Raw genomic sequence first — 21,676 nt, 5'->3', positions numbered from 1 at the left:
TTCCACCCCCCCATAACTCTCTCTCTCTAGTAGGCACGGCCGGCAGAGAGAAAAGTGACAACGACCTGAAAAGAACAGGCATGTCCGGCGGTGCCGACGACGCCCACCCGGGGTGGGTCGACCTCGCCATGACCGACGCCTCCCTGGTGGCCGAGCTCCTCGTCCGCCTCGGCCACGCCCAGCCCCCGCCCCCCGCGCCTCGCCGCCCCTGAAGCTCGCCTGGAGCGTCCGCCAGCGCCGGACCAGGCAGCCCCCGGAACCCGGCCGAGAAGAAGGAGCAGGAGGAGGAGGAGAAGAAGGAGAAGGGCCCCGCAGCCGGGCCAGCCCCACCACGCCCCTCTCGTGGAGCGGCGCCACCTCCAGCGGCGGCGGCGCCGATGGGTCCGAGGAGTCGCCGCCCTTGGACAGCGCCACGAGATCTAAGGTTCTCTCTCTCTCTCTCTCTCTCTCCGCCCGCTTTTCTTTTTCCCAAAGACCGTGTCGTTTCCCTTCTTCTTTCGTTCCATTCCCCTTTTTTTTCTTTTTTTTTTTTTGCGTTTTTCTCATGGCCCATTGGATAATATGGCTGGTTTCCTCGTGTCGGAAATGCTCCCCGTGAAACAAGGTTGCACATAATTGGTCGATTTTTTGCAGAGAAATATTCATCACAGAAACCAACCAAGTACGTGGATCTTCGGCCTCTGCCTGTCTCGCTTTTGCTTCGTTGGTGATTTAATTTGGTTAAAACCTTATAGAAACAAATCTCCTCATCTTTTTTCTATATAAAAAAATAAATATATAAAAATGGGGCAATTATAGTTATAATTATTTCGCGATTGGACTAGGAGAAGTCACGTATAGATGACGTGTCGGGCCGTATCCTGTCAGTTCACCTCCCCTTTCGCAAGAAAATTTTACTGGTCAAACCGTTCTTCTTCGTCCTCCGTCGAGATGGACCTTCCCTTCTCACGCGAACCCAACTATTTTCCCAGAAAATAGTGTTGAAAAAAATAATATATATTTATTTATTTATTTTTTACTTATTGTAATTCTGGAAGGAAAAGAGTCAAAATCTCCACGTTTCTTCATCGCCGCTTTCCATACCCAAAACCCATTAACTTATTCGCCCACCTGTCACGCTCCCTCTCCCTATAAAACTCCAAAAACGCCCCCCACCATTGGCCCCCCTCCCTCTTCGAGAAGGGTAGTTTCGTCATTGCGCGTCGCGGCGCTACATGTGACATTGTCAATCTCCAGGTCGCGAGTGTCGGTCAACCATTGCTGGTCGCGGATTAGGCCCATCCCCATCTTTTGACGAAAACCGCCCTGCTTTTGGTCAACCCCACCCACTCCTCCGAGGGCAGTTTGGTCATATGGCAGCGGGGATTACCGGTGGTGTGTTTAGGTCTGCCAGCAGTTTGGTGGGTTGCGGCATCGTCAGTGGTCGTCTCTCTCTCTAAGTTGTGCTTCGAACAATAATTATTATTTTTTTTTTTTAAATTTTTTTCTACTTTCAATGATGCTTAAAATGCTAATAAATAATTATATCGAAATTTAACATAAAGCATGCGGTGGGTGCGGCCCAGCTCACGAGTCGACCTAGACCAAATTTCGCCAATTCTTTTTAGCAATTTATAATATTTTCCTAATAACGAAAAAGTGCATTTCTAAGAGATATGTGGCTAAATATATGAATCGATAAGATATCATGCGAGGGTTTGGTCGCTGGAAAATGGGTTTGGTGCGGTGGATTGCGGTTTAAGGTGTCATGTGGACTCACGAGTCCACAATACGTCACTGAACTGTTGTCGTTTTGCAAGAGTGGCCACCGGTAAAACTCTCTTTATCTTATGCTCTGTCATCCAAAGAGGAAGTTGTCCCGACAAAAAGGGAAATGAAAAAGAAGCTTGCTCTTTTAACTGAATTTTGGGGCTGCGACTGAGTAAATATTCTCACCTCGGTGCACAGAATTTGCGATCGAGTCTTGGAGAAACCTGATGTGGCCTGTCCTTTTTCTCACCTTAAACGGCAGGCTCTTAAGTTGTTCTGGTTTGTGGGTCAGAGAAGGTTGAATTCTGGTCAGTCAAATGTTTGTTCTTTTCCCACAACTAATCCCCGCCTATATTCATGAAGTCTCCCTGCACAACCATCTGTCAGTATAATTTTGGGTTGAACTTTCCAACGATATAAGGCTAGGCTTTATGGTTTATAAAGTTATACGAATGATACATGATAGTCATTTTCTTTTGGGTGATGGGTTTTGAAATAGGAAGCACTAGGATGGATGTAGACAGGTGGGGTTTGGATGGCCAGTGGAGTTGGCAATGTAGGTGGGCACCGCTTTGTCTCCACATTAATGGCATAGGCTTGACTTCTTTCGTGATCCGTATTACCAACTCGACCTCGCGCCTTATCTTCATAGACTGCAACTTAGATTCCATCTTGGCCTTTTCTTCTCCCCCACTCATTCGGGGGCCCTAAGATGTATATGTAGACTAACGGAGAGTTTGGGGCTTCTCGATCTAGAAGTGCACGACGAAAAAGGCAATTTCAAAACTAGAAGCGTCGAAAGTGTGAAAATACGACGTGGGAGTGTCGCTATAGGTGCCGTGCGCGGACCAGGTTCTGACTTTCACGCGGTCTCTTACTTGGACGGTGACCGAGCGATGAAGAACCTCGCGAGAAATTTCCAAGTAGTTCGCCCGCTCTTTCTTTCTCTTTTTCGTCCTTTCCTTGTCTTTGCATACCGAAAAGGAAGAAAGAAACCACGTAAAAACAGTACTGAGAACTTCGGCATTCTCTCATGAACACAAAGACTTGGCTTCGGGGGCAACTGGGTGAACAGACTTTAATTTGAATGAGTGAAGAGTCCTCGAAAAGCAATATGCTCTCACCCTGTATATCCAGTTAATTTTCTTTTGGTATTTGTTGGAGCCACCCTTTAATTAGTCCCCCACGGTATGGCATTCAAAATTTTGTTTTTTCATGTGCAGGTGTCCTTAGCAAGTGCGAATACAGGGTCCACTACCGTCGCTGGCAAAAGGCCGAGGAAGAAGAAGGTATGATTTCATTAAATTCGCGTTGGACGGTGGCTCTACCATCTCTAGAACGTGTGGCTCAAGAAAATTCCTAGGCTTTTGAAAAGCAAGGACACGATAACGATGTTCGGGAAAATAGCCGTGTGGCATTTTGAAAAGCTGGCTAGGCGTTTTCGAAGTTGTATATTTGTATGCTCGAAGCATCACATGGGCTCATGAATGTTCTCGATGCGTGGTATTTTTTGTGTGCGCAATTCAATTAATTTTGGAACACCTTTACTAAGTCGAATGGTTTTTTGGTTGCTTGTAGACCTTGGCTGAACTCAGAGAAGAGGAAAGCTTGCTGTTGAAGGAAAGGAGAAATCTGAGACATGTACGATTTCTCATACTTTATGCCTTTGTGTACATCCTTTTGAAGAGATGCTTGGTTTTAAAAAAGAACGTGGCCATTTGTGTTTCTTTTCCCTGTCCAGGAGTTGGCGACTTTAGGGCTCAACTTAGAGAAAGCAAGATCCATAAACCAAAGCTTGAAGAGAAGAAAGGTAATGAGCATGTCTCTTGATCTGATTAAACCTATAGCATCTCCTTCGTCTATACATTATAACTATCACCCGGAATTTATATTTCCGCTCAGTCTCTGAATTAACCATTTGTTCCATAAGGCATGTGATTCTAGGCAATGTTAGATCAGCAAGTTTCATCTTAAGTGACCCTAAATTTGGAAAAAAAGAATAAAATGGTGCACCTTTTCTGAAACCATTATTTCTTTCTCGAATTAGCAGATGGGCATGCAGCCGCAAGCGGTGGTTCCTGAGCAACATGAGCAAGTAGAAGCGCCTTGTATTCCTTCGGAACACACCAAAGTAGCAACGCAACAGCAGCAACGTTTCAGTAACATTCCGGAAGTAAAGAAGGTCAAGAGTCCCGAGAGGCTCGAGCTACCAGACCTGAATCTGCCACTAGAAGATGGTGGCCCAGGCATTTCGTGCGCCGCAGCTTGAGAGTGTTGGTCAAGCCACGGCATGATGTTGTTCTTACTGAAGTAAGCTGACTGATTAAGTTCATTTAACCAAGTGGTTAAAATCACGGCTGATGATTTTTTAAATTTTCGTAGTCTTAGCTGTGGAATAGCAAGGGTAGGACGGATCGTGAGTTCGTTAGTTGTTGTAATTACCTATAGCAATCACCAAGCTAGTTAGCCTTACCGTATTTTCATATATCTTTTCCAAGGTTACATCCTTAAATAGATTTGCAAGGATCTCTTTCTTTCAATGCCTTTGTATGAACCGAGAGTCTTTCATGTAATGCAGATGTTATGTGACGTGTCGAGGTTGTATTGCACATGTCTACCTAATTAAGTGGATGCAGATAAGCCATTCCCTATAATGAACCCAACCCATCTGTCGTCTCCATCTTAAGATCACGACATGTGTTCTTTCAATGCTAAATCTCACCCCATCCATTCAAAGTCCCACCTAACCCTTATATATATAACTCTCTCTCTCTCTAAACCGTGTCGATGCCCGATCGCCGCACCTTGGTTTGCCATAACCGCTGCCAAAGTGGATGGAGGTTGCCGTGGCTCGAGCGGTTGAGATGCAAGGATGGAGCTTTCTTTCTATGCGCAGGATGAGAGAGGGGAGAGAGACTTTGGTGTTTTGATATGATGTGGGTGAAATTGAAGCGGGGCGCCATGCGTCATCATTCCGCTTTTTTGGAATAGCAGATGAGATTATGATGGGAGACGGCGGATTTGCGTCCTAAGTAAGTAATCTTTTATGTAGTTTTGTAGAAAAGGTTTACAACCAACGAGTGCTGATATTTGGGCAATAAGTATATCACCGGCATGGCACAAAGAGATGATTGCCCACTACCACTAGCTAGAGAGAATAGCTATCATTTTCTGCGGAACTGAAGATTCATAGTAGAAGCTATCACAATTGTTAAAAAAAAAATGGTAAGAGTGATCAATCTGGAGTGACATTTGGGTTCGAATCTTTTACCCAAAAATACTAGAGAGAGACGTAGCTGGGTTGAAAATCTTCCAATCCACGATAAAATCTAAATAATCTATTTTCTTTTCCCTCTTGGAATATATAAGGGGACAGTCTTCTCCCCATCATGATGATCCTCTGGAGAATGAAACTCGAATTGAAATAAAATGATGAAAAAAGGGAAGATGTCTCCACATTCCAAATCCGCTGCCATTTGGCGTGGGCCAGGCCTGACCGTGGCAGCGAAGAAGCAGATCACAAATCAGTCGCAGTAATTACTGCCTCCAGTGCCGGGGTCATCAGTCGTCAGCACTAATAAGACCGAAATGATATGTTCCTTCGGGTTTCGAACCGCGAAAATCTTAACTCTTTCTCTTCGAAGTTTGTAGTCGAGAAAACATAAGGAAAAATGTTGTTTCTTCTTTTTTTTCCTTAAATATATCGATGTTGAAGAGAGAGAGAGAGAGAGGAGGAGGGAAAACAGGAGGTGGCGTACTGTGCTGGGACAGCGAGTTCAGCTTGCGGAAGATCCGGTAGTACTCCGCTAGTCGCGACGGTACTTCAATCAGTATCACGGAACTGAGCACCTCGGTCAGAACTCAGAACGGAGAACTTGAATGTACCACCACCCCTCTTACCAGTAATTACTAATTAGTACCTTTTCTTTTTCAAACTTTTATTTGAGCAAGAGGTCCATTCCCCCTTCCTGCTGTCGAGATATAGGAATAGATCTTTTCAGAAGTGCAAAAATAACAATTAATAGTTGATTTTAATACCCTAAATTTTTTTTTGATAAAATTATGCCCCCCCGTGAATTTTCAAATATCGAACACTTCCTATTGAATTTTCATCTTGCTATGGACTTTTTCTCTTTGCGTTACATGTGCACGTGACTTTTGAAGGGTAAAATTATATTTTTCATATCAATTTTTTTAATATAATTCTCTTTTACCCTTAACTGCTTTAAAATATGAATAATATAGAAATGGGAGAAAAACGAACTAAGTTAAATACAAAATAGGATATTCATTATGCAATTTTTTGAATGGTCGATCAATGAATAAAAAACGATTGATCAATTAAAAAATAAAACTGTAAGTGATTTTATTGTTAGACCTTTTCATTATCGAGGTCATTTCGTTTAACTTTTGTGTATTCCTCTTTTAAATGTCTTATCAAAGTTTTATTAAAGGGGTTCACATTCCAACAAGATTTTGATACTACAATTGGTACAGGTATTGTACATACTAATGGAAAATATGACGGGAAGTCATTTGCTAACTAAAATGGAAGTTCTGGTAAGGTCAACAGTTAAAAGGTCATGGGTAAATTGTACATCCTTTAAACTTCGAGAGAATTTTGCGTTATTTTCCGAATTTTTTATCATCATGCAAGATATTTAAATAAACAAATATAATTGGCATGTCAGACATAAATTAGGTAAAAAATAATCAATCAGTTATTGTATATGGAAGAATATACGGTTTGAAGCTTTTGGCTAAAAGTGGTAAACGTGTTTATTTTTTATAAATCAGAATCATATTAGTTTTGAATTTAAGCAGATCCTTAAAAGACTCAAATGAAATAATAAGGGAAGAATCCTTAAAGGAATGGAATCATACTTAATCAAAAGTATAAATGAGGTAAAAAATAATCATTTGATTTATTGTATATGAAGGAATATACATTTTTAAACTTCTAGGTGAAAATGGTAATCGTATTATTTCTTCATCTATCAAAATAAGATTAGTTTGGTTTAGAACCGGTAGAATAGAAGATATGCCGATCCCAGAGATAATCATTACAAGAATTTCCACCTTTCTAACGTATCATTTCAAATTTCAACTTTTTGCATAAGTAATAGATACAATCAAGACGTTATAGGTCAGTGGTCACTGAAGATTTACATAAACTCTACCCATTTTCAAGGGCATGATGGAAAGCTCTTAGCTCACGAAAGTCTGGTCGCTCGAAAGTTCTAAATGTGGAGCGTATACGAACTTTATCCGTATGTTAAGAATGCCCGAACTCAGTGTAGTAGAAAATAGATAAAAAGGGTATATCTTTGTTTAGTTCAAGCTGCCGGCAGCTGACCTCGTTCGCGCGACGACCTGCGTGAGCAGGGGGAAGTCGAAAACCCTAAAAACTGCCGGAGTATTCTCCAGCCATCGCATTCCGCTACAACCTCGTCGGTCGGCCGTACACACTACTTACGTTAGCACGATTGTATAGGAACATCCTAGAATACTGTAGACACCAGAGGAGCACTGTACCACCCACACGCCTCCGAATCCATCTTCCTGTTCCCCCTCATGAAATCAACCGCGTTTCTCTCCCACCCTTTGCGTAGATCCTCCGGCTTCCATGGGCTCCTCTCATAATTATTCACCGACCCAAAAGAAGAACGAAAAAGAAATACACATCAATTTTTCCTTTATACCACAGAGAGACATACAGAGAGAGCGAGAGAGAGAGAGAGAGAGAGAGAGAAGCGCGCAAATCGCAAGCTTTTCACCACATCATAAGCACATCCATTCGAGTTCTGCTAAATTATAGCCATCTTCCCAAGTTCTTACATACACTCAGTTGCCTTGCATGCAGATTTGTTCCCATCAAAACACATAAAAAAGATCCCACCACCACCTCCTCGACATGCACCCGCGGAAAGACCCGCCATATTGCTATTGCCGCAGGCACACTGCCCGACCCAAACACAAGAAGTAGAGCGATTACAATAAAGCTTGAACAGCCATTGCTGTAGCGGAAGTATTCCTCCTAAGACCTAACCCAACACCCAGCTTCAAATCCAGCTCCACATTACTCTTGCCGTTACCACCTCCAACGCCGACGCCAACGCCACGACCGTTTGTTGAACTGAACAGGTGCTCCATTGACGTCACGACCGAGCATTTCCTCCCACCATCCAACCCGTCCTTCCTCTTCTTCCCTCCCCCGCCACCGTTCCTGTTCCTGCTGTTGTTGCCGTTTCCCGGCGGCGGCCGCGACAGGAACGGCACCACAGGGGGTATCTGGAAGTTGGTTCGCGCCTTGGCACCCCTCAGCCTCCTCGCCGCCGCGTCGTACGCCCTCGCCGCCTCCTCCGCCGTGTCGAACGTCCCCAGCCAGTGCCTGCACCTCCCTACCCTGTCCCTGATCTCCGCCGACCACCTCCCCCATGGCCTCTTCCTCACCCCCCTATAGCTCCTCTGCCCAGCAACGTCTCGGGCCTTGCGGTCGCCGTGGTCGTCCCCATGCACTTCCCTCGGCTCGGGCACGGCGCGCGGCGGGAGGATTCGGGCCGCCCCGCCGCCGCCCTCGGCTTCCTTCTTCCTCTCATTCTTTCCGAAGAGCACGTCCTCGCCCACCACGGCGGCGATCCCGTCGAGGACGGCGGGTTTCGCCTCCGTCTCCCTTTCGGCCCGCGTTTCGAATTTCGGAATCTCGAGATGCGGAGGCAGATTGCATGGTGGGAAGTGGAAGTGACGATGATCGAACAAAGGGACGTATAGGAACGGCGCTTCGGCCAGGAAGCGAAACGTTTCGTGCGCCGAGCGTGGCTCGCATGGGGCGTGAAACGGGACGGGGTTCAGCGTCTGGCCGTCCATAGCTCAACTCCTAAAGACAAACGTTCAGGCTAGACTGAGTTCGGGGCAATACGGTGTGCATTTATATAGTGGAGGAAATAAAATTAATAAAAAATTTGGTGGGGATTAAATTTTTATCTTTTTAGTGCTTGGGTATGTATTTACTGGAATAAAGATTTGAGAAAGGCGATTTAAGATATTCCTGTCAAAATCGATGAGACCGTAATCACACCACATTTACAAGCTTGTCTTTCCTAGGTAGGTTTCCACGGTGCCTCCCAAAATGACTAGAGTGCCCTCTCCATTAAATATAATTTGTTATAAGTAAGTGGGATAATTTATTAATTTGGTTTTATCTCCTCGAATTTGGTGAGAGGTGACAGTGCCTCATAGTCCAGCAATAATTATAATTTGATTTTTAGGACACGACTAATCTAATGGGAGCGGGGATAAAAGTAGCCCCATGTGGAACTACTTACCTAATGCCTACGAGATCACGAAAACCTGCACGGTGTAAATGAGGGAAGCTGATTTCAAGTATAGCCCAGAACAAGTGTGTTCCAAGAGCAAGACAGCCATAAACATTAGAGCTAGAGCTAGGGTACAGAATCTATCTTAGCCCATTTAGATAGCAACTTTTGGATGATTGAGCATATACAATTGAGTTAGCCAAGCTTAGAGTAATTTATTTCCGACCTAAGCTCGAACTTGTAAAGGAATGAGTCGGATTGAAAGTGAGTTGATTTTAAGCTTTACTTTTTTCATATCTATATTATAGTTCATCCCAATTATCACGTAGTCTTTCAAAATGATATTTCTTGCTTAAATGTCTTGGTAAAATACATTGCAACACATATTGGACATTTTTGTCTCGCAATCATAAATATTGTATCGGTTGCTATATTTGAATGATCGTCAATTAAATGTCCCCCATTGCTCTAATATGGAGGTAACTTGGGTATTATAAACGCGAAACTTTCGTTATTTTGAAATTTTTTTGAAATCAAGAGCCTTCAAAGAGTCGTTAGAATCCAAAATTTTCATCCAAGTGAACAAAAGCATTTTCCTTCCTTGGAAATACTATTAGAGGATGGAATGCTCCATAGCTCCCTCGATGCAAGATCTCAAGTGTACGGACAATAAATACAAGTGGAAACTCAAAAAAAAAAAAAAAGGGAAAAAAAAATCTTGAAGTGAAAGGGGCATGGATGTAATTAGAAAGCAAGAGCATGGGCAACGGAGGAGATAATGATTTGACAAGGATCTCATGTATGGATGCGGCTAGGTAATCTCGAGGATTTGAAAGGGAGTCCGTGGACAGCCGTTGGATTACGTAAAAAGCCTTAGGCTTGGAGCGAGCGTCACGATGTCGTCGCGTCGGGGAGGGAAAAGATTGTTTGACTGCCTCCTCTGTCTGATGGGTTTTTTCGCTTGCTTTACACGGAGCCCCGTTCCGGTGCTGCCCCGGCTCACCGCTGGAACCCTGCGGCGTCACCCCGAGAACCGCCGTGCAAGAGGGTGGTGCTGCAATGTGCCGTGGCCTCTTCGATCGAGCGCTGTAATAATGAACACGAAAGGGTCGTGATCACGTCAATCATTGGCCCGTGTTTTCATGAGATGTTCTTTTATGGTGCAAAAGATCCTTGGGAAGGAGGAGGCGAAGCGTTTGATGATGACCATGCGATCTCGGGGATGCGTTGCGTGTGGTGTCAATTGACATGTGAAGTCCATTTTTGCTCTGTTTGCCAGGGAAATAAAATTAGGGTTTCTGAGTAATGGTCCGTTGCTTTCAAAGTAGCTGAAAATATTAATTACGAAAATACGACGACATGGATTCAGATCAGTTTTGCGGCAGTAACAGTCACAGACGGACGGATAATTTAGTGATGTGGAGAAAACGCTAACAATAGGACTAAGAGGAGAGAATGTGGATATTTCCTTAGGTCCTTGCCTTGGTTGGGTTGATATTTCGAAAACATTATCTTTAGTTCGCCGGAACCTTGAGTAAAATCCCATTTTGCCCGCTATAATTATTCACGGCTTAATATATTATTATGCAATCAACTTGGATGTGCTCCGAATAAAATAAAATGATATTTGCTTGCGATTTAAGAATGTTCGCACGCTTAAGCATCGACTACGAACTTGTGTCAATAACCATTCGGAGTACATACGCTTGCTGAAGCTGAGACCTCAGCTGAAGAGGGAAAAACTATTCTGAGATGCAATGGTGTATCGACCCCATCGAGACTTAGCAGTTGAAACTTTTCCCAAGTCAATCCTCTGAAGCTGTGCCGTAAGCGACGATGCATTCCAAGCAGATTTGGTAACCAAGAAAAAGAACCATCAGGACCCACCCCGGCATAGCATGGCGATTGCCATGGCCATGGCTTGTTGCGGCAAAACTTGAAGGACAATGTTGGGGAGGGCCCCATTCTTGCTTCGATAATTGCAGTAACATTCACTAGGAACAAAAAAGAATGTCTGTCTATATGACCCTAAACACACGAAAACACTCAGTGTTGCTTTTTCGAGAACTCAGAGGCGGATTGGTAGCGCTCTTTTCTTTTTTTGATTTCCCGAGAGCGAGGTCATCGCGAAGCACGCGAAGGTTTAGTGCTCTGCAATCACACACACTTACACACGGGCTCTCTCTTCGGACCTAGAGATTTTCCCTTGCCATGAGGAGAAAAGAGTGGACCCTGGACCCCAGTTTTGTTTTTTTCCAGGGTTTCGAGGATCAAGGAAGAGAGAGAGAGAGAGAGAGGGGAGGTGGGGGGGGGGGGAGCGGATCGGGAAATCCCAAGAAGTGAAACGGGACAGAGAAAGTATGCCATGATGATATCTTTATGGGTGCTGTACTTTAATGGGTCGTCGTAGGGTGGATGTGCATGTGCATGGTTGCTTGTGGGAAATGCGTGGGATTTGCTTGGAATGCAGCAGAGACCTCTAGATTTGCTTTTGGTTTTTTCTTTTTGTGTGTGTGGTTTCCCTTTTGAGGGTGTTGATGTTGCCGCTTGTGAATATTCTCTCCCACTTCAGTCGCTTTATTCATGAGAATGGTAAAATCATGGATTTGCGAGGCTTGGAAGATCGAAGTTTTTTCGGGTCAATGGAAAGGTAGTCGGACCCCATTGGCTGATCTTCTACCCTAGCATGTCTACCTGTCTTTCATCCATGGTGATTTCACACAACCTCCTCTCTCTCTCAATTTGCACAAATTTGGGTCAAAGGATATCCCCTTGTACTTTGTCGAATTTTCAGATAAGTTCCCAAACTCCTTTTTTTCCACCCATTGAGTCCTAAAAAGGGCTACCACGAAAGACACAAGAGAATGTGCTTTGCTCATATTAACTTATTTAGATTAAATTATGTACAAAGACTTTTGGGTACAACGCAGCGTAAAATTGCTAAATAGACACAAAATGACCATGTTGGGGTTGATTCCACCGTCGAGGCCAACATGCAAGATCATTATTAGGACTATCATACTTGTCTTATTGATTGTCTAGATAGCCGTAAATCCTCTTATGGCCTTGGGATTGGCAACTCACAGAATTCATGCTGCTTAATCACTTAGAATCACTCTTGCGATCTTCTTGCAAGTCAAAATCATTAAGCGAGCAATAACTGACTGTAATCATCCATGGACGAGGGAGACCGATGAACTGAGTGTAACTCTCAAACAAGTTCGAAGGGCGCAGCAGGCACCGATTTAGGCTAAACGACTGAAAATCGATTGGGGAATTTTCTATCTCCTCGCTATTTATATTTTCATCTCATGTGTCGATATCTTATAATTATTCGTGTTCCATTTGCGTGTATATTCTTGATAATGGTGGCGTATATAATGAATATTTGGGCCCACAGCACCATTCATGTCAAGCCGAAGAAGAGCACAAGGGGAGAGAGGGGCAGGAGACGGAGCCGCTCGGCCTTAACTCGGCAAGAGGTGCCATGCTCCGGAGCGGAGCCTTTGCTGGTGGTGGATGGCAGCCGTACACCTCCTCCCAAGGTTAAAGAAATTTTCTTTTCAATTGCACATGATCCTTTTGTCCAGCGCAGATGTGACGTCTTACATCCGCAATTTTTGCATGCACTTTTATCTCAAGAACAACGGTGAGAAAAGGACCGCAAAATTCTTCAAGTTTGGCATGATTGGATGGGGGCATTAGTGAATTTTCAGCACACTAATTCGAGCTAATTACATGCAAGGGTCAAGGACACTTACATAGTCTAAAAGGTTTGGACTTAATCAGTTCGTAAAGCTCGTAAAAAAATTGAAGAGCTTTTAGATAATAGGATCTCTACACCTGTATCTCTGAATTATAAAAAAGTTGAACCACAATTTAGGAGCTTGATTAGCTAAAAACAAATTTGAGACCCAACCAAGTATTCGTCATAAGTCATGAATCGGCAATCACTTTATCTTCAAAATTTGCTACAGGGGCTTCACTTTCATATATGATAAAAGTCTCACTTTCTTTTCACTTTCTTTTGTCAGAATGAACAAAAAAAAATGGACAAGAAAACTGAAGAAACCTCTTCAGAAGACAATGGCAATATTAGAAAACCCAAGAGAGGAAAATAAATGCTTATTTAAACAGTTGGACCGCGGTTTTTGAAAGCTAAGACCAGACGATATGGCTATCGAGTGCCAATTTCTTGTCATGAGGTAGGATTCGAAAAACTTGCTTTCGAACCTGAAATATTTCAATCCTTTCGGCCCATTCCGTTCTTAAGACTCAAGCGGCTATCATTGTTTTGGGCCCAGTGGATCTTTATTGGCCCTTTATGTCACCTGCGGTCTTAAACATGTTTTACGAACTAACTTTTTGGGCGGCACTGACACCAAGTAAAATTGCTATAAGGCCCTCGTTTCTTGAAAAATTTCCTCAAGACGCCCAAAATCCAAACTCCAAAAAAGAAGAAGAAGAAGAAGAAGAAGAAGAAGGAAAGAATGAAAAATGAGGGTCACTTTCATCATTCAATTTTCCAAGAGGGGTGCGCGAAGTCAAAACGAATGTGGCACTAAATATCAATGCCGCCCTTAACTTTTTGCTATTATTATGTTTAGAGAATGCGCATAGCCAACATTACCTTATAATGTTTCTTTCTTCCTTATATATTCTCTGATGTCCTTAAGAGATACTACACTAGTTTAAGCAAGCTACAAGCTAATTATTCCATTAGTCACTTTTCAACTTTTATATCGCAATCGTAATTTAGAAGGAAAGAAAGAGAAGAAGAGTAGGGCCCACGATGATGACAATTGGAATTTACTTAATATCCTAAAAATAAAGAGGTCTTTAAAATGTACCATTGAAATACGGTTATGCTGTACGTCTGAATTTGTATACTTATTCTAAAATGTGCAATTATATTTTTTTACGAATAAAACAAGGTGTAAATGTTCTGTACATCAGTCGATAGATAAGATGCGGACAGTGAGCGTCCACCGTTGGGAGTGCTTTTGTGATACAGACTTAATTTTTAAATGGGCCCACTCTAATAATATTTTAAAGGAAAAATGGCACAAGTAATATTTAAATTTTAACCTAATTTACAATGTAATCTATAAATTTTCAATTTATTCAATGTCATCTTTGAACTTTATCTTAATGTACACTCAAAATTTTTTATACTTGTTCAATTTAGTCCTAAATTATATAAAAATATGTAATATCATGTTTGAACTCGAATCAATTGAGTGGCTTCTCCTAATGCTGGTCTAGAAATGTGAAGTTATGCTTGCTTTATTTCTCGACTTCACTATATGCTTTAATTTTACATAAATCATTTTAGCTTGGGCAAACTTACCCAGGCTATATCGCCAAAGAGACCGTTCTATTCAACTACTTCGATCATTTTCAAGCATTTAATAATATTTTTGGGGTTGAAGGATCCGATCGTGTGCCTGCAGTTTCATTTTTCGTTCGATCATTTTCAAACGTCCGATAGCATTTTTGGTGACTTGAAGGATTCGATGACATGCATGCTAGTGATTTTCACTTTTCATGCATTTACCTCTTTTAATTCTAATACATTTTGCAATATCAACGCAGAAATAAATTGCTGATGCATTCTTTGGGGGTATTATGGAGGCTAATTTCCGAAAGAAAATGTACGAAAATTGTACGCCAATAAGATAGTGAATTAGTCAAAGCCAGATTAATTAGGAGTGATCGATTCTTGGTCTGGTCCAATCCAGTTCAATGGAACCGATCACTATTTTTTTCATGTTTCTATCTAGTTATCTTATTATCCAAAGCATAACTCAAAAACAAATTCAGATTTCGAGACGAATCATTTGCTTTCATTTAGATATCTTATTGTCAAATTGCGAGCTCATTTCCTAAAAAATAATAGACTAATTGAAGAAATAAAAATAATAAAAAAAGTATATATAGTTGGTCTCATCCGATCTGGTTCCTTCTTAAAACTTAGACCACCGAACAATGGTTCCATTTTTAGGAACTGGGAATCGGACCCAACCAATTGGTTTGGTCCGATGTAGATGGTTTCCAATGCAAGCGGTCCGTTTTGTACACCCTCAAGATTAATTGCACTTTGATGGATATTTGGACATGAAACACCCGTTGCAAATTTATAACATAATATTATAAATTATAATTTCTTCATTATTTGTCATAATTATAATTTGATTGGTTGATGGAATAGGCGAGTACAAAATTTTTGTCTCTGTTTTGTTATAGCACCAAAAATCTGAGAAGGAACGATCGACTACAGGTTTATGATTGCATTACAACAAAAAGTTAATGATAGTGATAATAAGCTTAGCCAAAATATTTTGAATACGCTATGGTAGTTGCTATACTTAATATTATACAGATATTATTAATATATAATATTTATGAAGAACGCTTGTGCAGCCCTTTACTGTCTAATGATATTATGATGATGTCTGATTAGGGATGCGTAGTATGGAGAACGTGGATGTCTCATCTCTTATTTAAGCTCTGTTTGTTTCATGAAAAATGACTTACAGGAAAACGTTTTCTAGATTTTCCGCTGTTCGTTTCATGGAAAATAAATTACTCAAAGAAAATGTTTTCCATCATTGAAAAAAACAACCTTCAAAGATGAGGGAAATGTTTTCCATAACTTTTGTTCTTTTCATCAACACATTTTTGTTTTATTTTTATGCTTTCTTTTTCTTTCTTTCATTTTCATCTTTTTCCTTAGCCTTGGCTGGTCGCCACCATGACGGCCGCCGTGAGCCAGCGACTGGCCACGGCCGCGAGCCAGCTCGAGCCTTGACCCAGGCCGGTGAGGCTCCGCCTAGCCCGATTTGGTGAAGCCGAGCTCAGGCCTTGCTAGATTGGGCGAGGCAGAGCTCTCACTGACCTGGGGTGGAGCTCGTGGCTCGCCAGAGCCTGAATCTGGTGGCGGAGCTTGAGCTTCCAATCCAAGCGAGCCCGAGCTCCGTTGCTAGATCCGGCGAGCTTGGGCGAGATCGGCTGAGCCTTGAGCTCGTTGGATCTGGAGATCGGGTCTTGGTTGGCCGCCGGGTGATCGACCATCGTCGGGCATGCGGTTTGTGGAGGAAGGAGGAGGAAGGAGGCGGTGGCGGAGGAAGGCGGAGGAGGGAGGAAGGAGGCGTGGCGGAGGAAGGAGGAGGAAGAAGGAAGGAGGAAGGAAAAGAAAAAGGAAAAAATAAAATTAAAAATAAAATAAAAAATAAAAAATTCGATTTTTTAAAAATACAAATAATTCAAAATTCATTTTTTTTTAAAAACTAATTTTTAGGTAATTAAAAATATTAAAATTCAATTTTTGATAATTTTTTCCAAACAATTCAATTAGTTTAACGAATGGTGGAAAATATTTTCCATTCAAAATTTAGGTTTATTCGAACACCGGAAAATAGAGTCATTTTCTTGGAAAATAATTTATAGGAAAATGTTTTTGGAAACATGATATTTTCCGCGAAATGAACGGACCCTTAATGTTAAACCAATTTCATAAGCATTTGGATCGCAAAGTTTTGATTGCCAATTCCAACTACCATCAGTGAACAACATTAGTTTGGCAAATAACATATATACATGCCAAAAAAAAAAAAAATACAAATAATTCTCTTTTCCAATCAAAATGTTTTCACAAATGTAAATGACTAAATATTGTGAAAATGGTCCACCGTTTCCATCAATGAAAAGTAAACATGGCTAAAGTCTCTGTATCTATCATCTAATGAGTTCTAAGTTTTACAAATCAGTGAACCAATCAAGATCAATTAAAGTTAATATCGATCCAGCCGTGAATAATTAATTATATCTATTTTGTACCCTAGTGACCTCATTCTCTTGCTTGCAACCACTAAGGGGTTGCTACTCATCTCATTTATAGAAATTGAACTCAAAACCTCAAGAAAACAATGATTCAAAGATAAATTTCTCGGAAGAAAAATATTCTTCACTGAAAGCCATAATACACTATTATTTTACAATACATAATGCTATTTATATTAAGAAGACAACTAGATTTCTTATTCTATATTCCGAATATCTAATTTGACAGATTTGCCAAAATTAAATCATATCTACCACTCTAATCTAATATTTTGATACAGAATCAAATCATACTCTAATCTAATCATAATGGCAGAATCAAATCATATTCTAATATAATCTTCCAATGGTTTATCTAATAATATTATCAATCTTATCACTATGTTATGACCTTCCCAAAACAGAGTATGGCATTTCCAATTCTCGCTTGGGGTACGATTTCTTTTTCCCTGTTCAATTCCTCCATGGTAGGTTTTTCTTTTCGTGACCAAATAGGTACTGGACTAAGCCCTATTTTAGTGTCCGCAAACTCTAAGATGTAACCAGAACTCTTCATATTATTTTAAAAAGATCTTTTGCTGGATGGGCACACCGTGTTAATGTTTGCAAATCCTCTTTTCTTCTTCGTTCTCTAGTCTCTCACAACCGACTGTCTGCATTCACGCTGGCCAGGTTTGCATGGCAGTTGAGCTGCCACAATTCTTCTGATATGCTCTGCCCATTTTCTGTTGGCTCGTACATGCACGTCGACTGAGCATGTATTGGATGTTCAAGTATTTCGACATGAAACCGTCAATTTATTACTGTTTTTGGATTGTCATCATGCAAAACGGATGGAACATATTGGTGTTGGGGGTGACTTTTGCCTGTTGAAATCATTCTTCAATGGCCCGACTCCCCAGCTGATGTGTCAAAATGGATGACTTGGGATGTTTCTAAGAATTTTTTGCACCTATATGTTGAGATCCCATCACTTTCCAATGGATCTGTCAAACGGATAAATCAGATTATAAATGATCCATCAAAATCGACACATAGCAAAAAGAAACCATTGTGCAAAGCTCTGTACCTTTCACCGACACTATTTATCTAAGGGGATCATCCAGTTGCAAATGCATACTTAAAACTAAAGAATTGAACAAGGGTTACGAATGCATTCATTCGGCACAATTTTTTCTTTTTTCTTTTTTCAACGAGAAATAGTTGCAAAGCCTTCCAGGATCATACTCAGAGGGTGCTTATTTTTTATTTATTTATTTATGACCAATGTCCTTTGCCCAATTTTTTTGATGTACTTTTTTGTTGTTGCCGTTCCTTGAAAAATTTTAATATTAGGAAAAACATTTTAAATTTTAAACACTTGTAAATTTTTTTGAAATGACTCTACATATTAGCATTTGTGCGAATCAAAAGGTTTCAAGTGTTTGAAATCGAGTTCTTTGTTTTGGATCATGTACAAATATCATCCCGGATTTTCGTTATTAAGAATTGTTCTTCTATAAAGGGAAATATAAATAACCCATATAAAATGCCAAATGCATGCATATTCATCAGATTTAAATGAGAATTTGTTTGGTCAGCGCATATATTATTTAAGCATATAAAATATTCACACCAACAATAAAAGGAAAGAGCTAATTAGAATAGTGGAGATGGACTTTTTACCTTTCTGATTAGCTCAATGAAAGTGTTTGGAAGGGGAAGTATTCTCTATACTAAAGGAAATAAGATGTTGGCCTTCATATTTGATTTCTCCAGCTTCCTAGTTTAAATAAAGCACTCGGTCTCTTTTTTCCTTTCTCTCTCCAGTCGCATATTCGGTTCGCCTCTATAAATCTCGACTCTCTCCCCTGTTAAATTCCTCTCGAACTCTCTTTTCCCTTCTCGTCTTCTTCGTTCTCGATCATTATAAGAAAGAAACCACGAAAGCCTCAACATAATGGGGCGAGTTGTATGTCCGTCCGATTTTTTCGGTCGCCCGTCCGGGTATTTCGCCAAAACCGGAAGAAGACGATCGGGAGTTGTATGCCCGTCCGATTTTTTGGGTCACCTGTCCGAGTATTTCGCCAAAACTGGAAGAAGACATCCATCGAGGAAGTCAAGCCCGTGAAGAAGGCATGGACATGTCCAACCCAGAAGTGCATCGAGGAAGTCAAGCTCGTGATCACCTTTGAGGGGCGGGACACGAGCGCAGAGAAGCTCACTGCCCACGGGAGCCTCCTCCGCTATGCCAAGCTCATTGCCTCCTGCCTCAAGGACCTCATCCAGGGTTTCCAGACCTTACGTGGTCGCTGCCTTCATGACCATTGTTAACCTGGTTGAGCGCATCATGATACATCTACATCCTTTACTGTTTCTTTCTCGAGACCTATATTTCTTTCTCAGTGCCTATGTTGGGTAGTAATTAGTTTTAAGTAGGCCGGTTCGATTCGTATATTTTAGTTGACGCTTGTTTTTAATTACTTCCTACTTGTCACCTTTTCGGAGACTGGCTTAAAGATGTATTTAGGTTTGTTATAATCCATAGTTGGTGAATGTGATTCTGGGTTCTTATGAGGTGGATCAGATGTTTTTATTTTCTATAACAATATTTTGTTTACCGTGATCAAATTTCCTCTTAACAGGTAGCTAAAGCCTTACGTATCTCTGGTGGATATTACTCTACTAATGTAGTAGGTAAAGGAGACTTTGTTGATTTACTACATGATGATTTTTATTAAAAAAAATCGAAGCCGCAGTATATATTTCAGTCAAGATTGGATTTCCCTACCAGGTTTTCGGCCCGTTGCTTCTAGAGGTGTTCACGAGCATATGTCTGACTGAGATTTTTGGAGATGATTGCGTATCACAATTTGGCAGAGAAACTTTAGGACACCCTTGGGAAAATGCACAAGAAGGAACGGTCTTCGTTTGGTCTGACTTATAACTTTACGAGTTTTATTTGTCCATTATGGTTGCACGAGAAAATACATTTTTTTTCATCTATATATCAATAGATATCTCCATAAATAGAGAAAATGTCTTTTAGGTTCGGAAGGTGCTCATATTCGGTTCTCCCATAACTTTTTCCTCATGAAATTGCTGTGTGCATTTACTTCGTCGTTTGGGATGTGTTCTTTTGACGGGTATTTTATGTTGCATAGAAAGATGAACAAAACTACCCAGGGATCTACCCTGAAGTGCACCGTAAAAGCTGCGACTTTGGATTTACTCTAGTCTTTGCTGCTCTTTTTTCATGGTTTAAATGCTAACGCTATGGCAGCAGCGGAGTGCCACTTCTAATTCATTCTATTGATACAATAATTGGCAAATGTATCCCAGCTTTCTTATTTGACGTTACTTGTTAACTACACTTTCCCTTAGCCATAAAAAAAGAAAAGAAAAAAAAGAAAAAGAACACTGTTTGAATGACATGAATTTCTTTCTCCGGCTAAATGACTAATGTCCGTGTTACCGAGTAGTTACTCATCTTTCAGACAGTTGTACAAGAAAACCTATTTCTCTTTAGGTTAGTTACAAATGTCTGTACTTCATCTTTTGGCACAATTTTCCATTAGGGTGGTTCTTATTAGATGCTTGTTTGAGTTGGACTCTAATCTATTAATTCGGCAATGCCCTTTGAGATTTAATAGATCCATCAAACACCAGACCGTATTACATGCATTTGGCCGAAAGAAGAAGACTATATTTATGATCGATTCTTCGCAATATGTGGCCTCATGCATATGAGATGCACTACTTTGGGAATAAGTTAAAGAGTTTTTCTCTTTTGGATGTGGCAATGTCAGGTCATTCTAAAATCTTGATAAGAAAAAGGAACCGATGTAGGTAAAAAGTTACACCATAAAAATGCAATTCTCTGTGGATAGTGCCGATTAGTGATAATGTTTTAATGTATGCAATGTACCCTCATACTCCACTTGAATTTTATGCAAATCAGTTCTAATAATCCATTGCATTCGTAATACAACCATCAAACCTGCCCTAGTTGATTAATTTTTGAAAAGGAAAACGCATAATGTTCCCTCCGAAATTTTAAAATGAAAAAGTTTATCCCAAACTTTGAAATAACAGGAAAATTATTTTAATTCATTATCTGAATAGGGCTCGAACAAGAATTGAATTTTAATTATTTAGGTTGGCGGGCTTAGTCCAATTGCTCCGTCGCTTGGACAATTAATTGATCGCAGTGCGAAAAAAAGGCGGTTCACATTCACTCTCCAGTCGGCTTCTCCTCCGTAGTATTCACGAATGAGAGCCTTGCTTTCACACCGATTCCAGACATGGAAAGCATGATCCGAAGGCTTTCGACCTCACCCCCTCCTCTCTCCTCCCTTGCCTCAACTTCCTCCTCCCCCACTTGTTGTCCGAGCAGCAACGCCGCTTCCGGCACACACCCACAACTACAACCGCTTCATCGACATCTTGGGTAAGTTTCTCGAATTCAACCTCTTTGAAGCTTGAGTTACTGAATGCGAGACGACCTGCTCCCATTCCCCGATCGCATCATGTTTCGGATAATGTTCAAGTGGTACATGAGTGCCCATCTGCTCGACGAATCCATTGGGGCGTACAGCAGGCTCAGTGAGTTCGGTTTGAAGGGTGAGACGGGTTATTGCATTTTCGTCAACGCATTGTGTGAGGACAAGCATGTGGTGGAAGCTCATGACTCTATTTCAGGAACAACAAGAACCGCGACTTGGGCTTTCATAACCGAACCCTTAGAGCTAAATATAAGGGGCAAGAGAAGCAAGAGTGACATTCTTTTT

At 41.2% G+C, this 21,676-nt stretch overlaps 2 protein-coding genes across 2 annotated transcripts; one reads left to right on the top strand and one right to left on the bottom strand.

Annotated features, from left to right (window-relative positions):
• Window positions 1-58: 58 nt before the first annotated feature.
• On the top strand, window positions 59-4,358 carry LOC104450611 (serine/arginine repetitive matrix protein 1; the record flags this gene model as incomplete). Its single annotated transcript, XM_010065238.3, has 5 exons — window positions 59-424; window positions 2,973-3,038; window positions 3,328-3,390; window positions 3,491-3,559; window positions 3,797-4,358. Coding segments are annotated over 5 exons (786 nt in total), but the record flags the coding sequence as incomplete, so codon positions are not given.
• A 3,382-nt stretch (window positions 4,359-7,740) lies between these two features.
• LOC104452252 (ethylene-responsive transcription factor ERF084) lies at window positions 7,741-8,616 on the bottom strand. Its single transcript, XM_010066749.2, has one exon. It carries the CDS (start codon window positions 8,614-8,616, stop codon window positions 7,741-7,743), a length of 876 nt encoding a protein of 291 aa, XP_010065051.2.
• Window positions 8,617-21,676: the final 13,060 nt, after the last annotated feature.

This window comes from Eucalyptus grandis, chromosome 6 (assembly GCF_016545825.1).
Source record: "Eucalyptus grandis isolate ANBG69807.140 chromosome 6, ASM1654582v1, whole genome shotgun sequence".
Taxonomy (NCBI): Eukaryota; Viridiplantae; Streptophyta; class Magnoliopsida; order Myrtales; family Myrtaceae; genus Eucalyptus; species Eucalyptus grandis.
The sequence above is the reverse complement of the archived record's forward strand: the minus strand, read 5'-3'. Positions and strand labels throughout refer to the sequence as shown.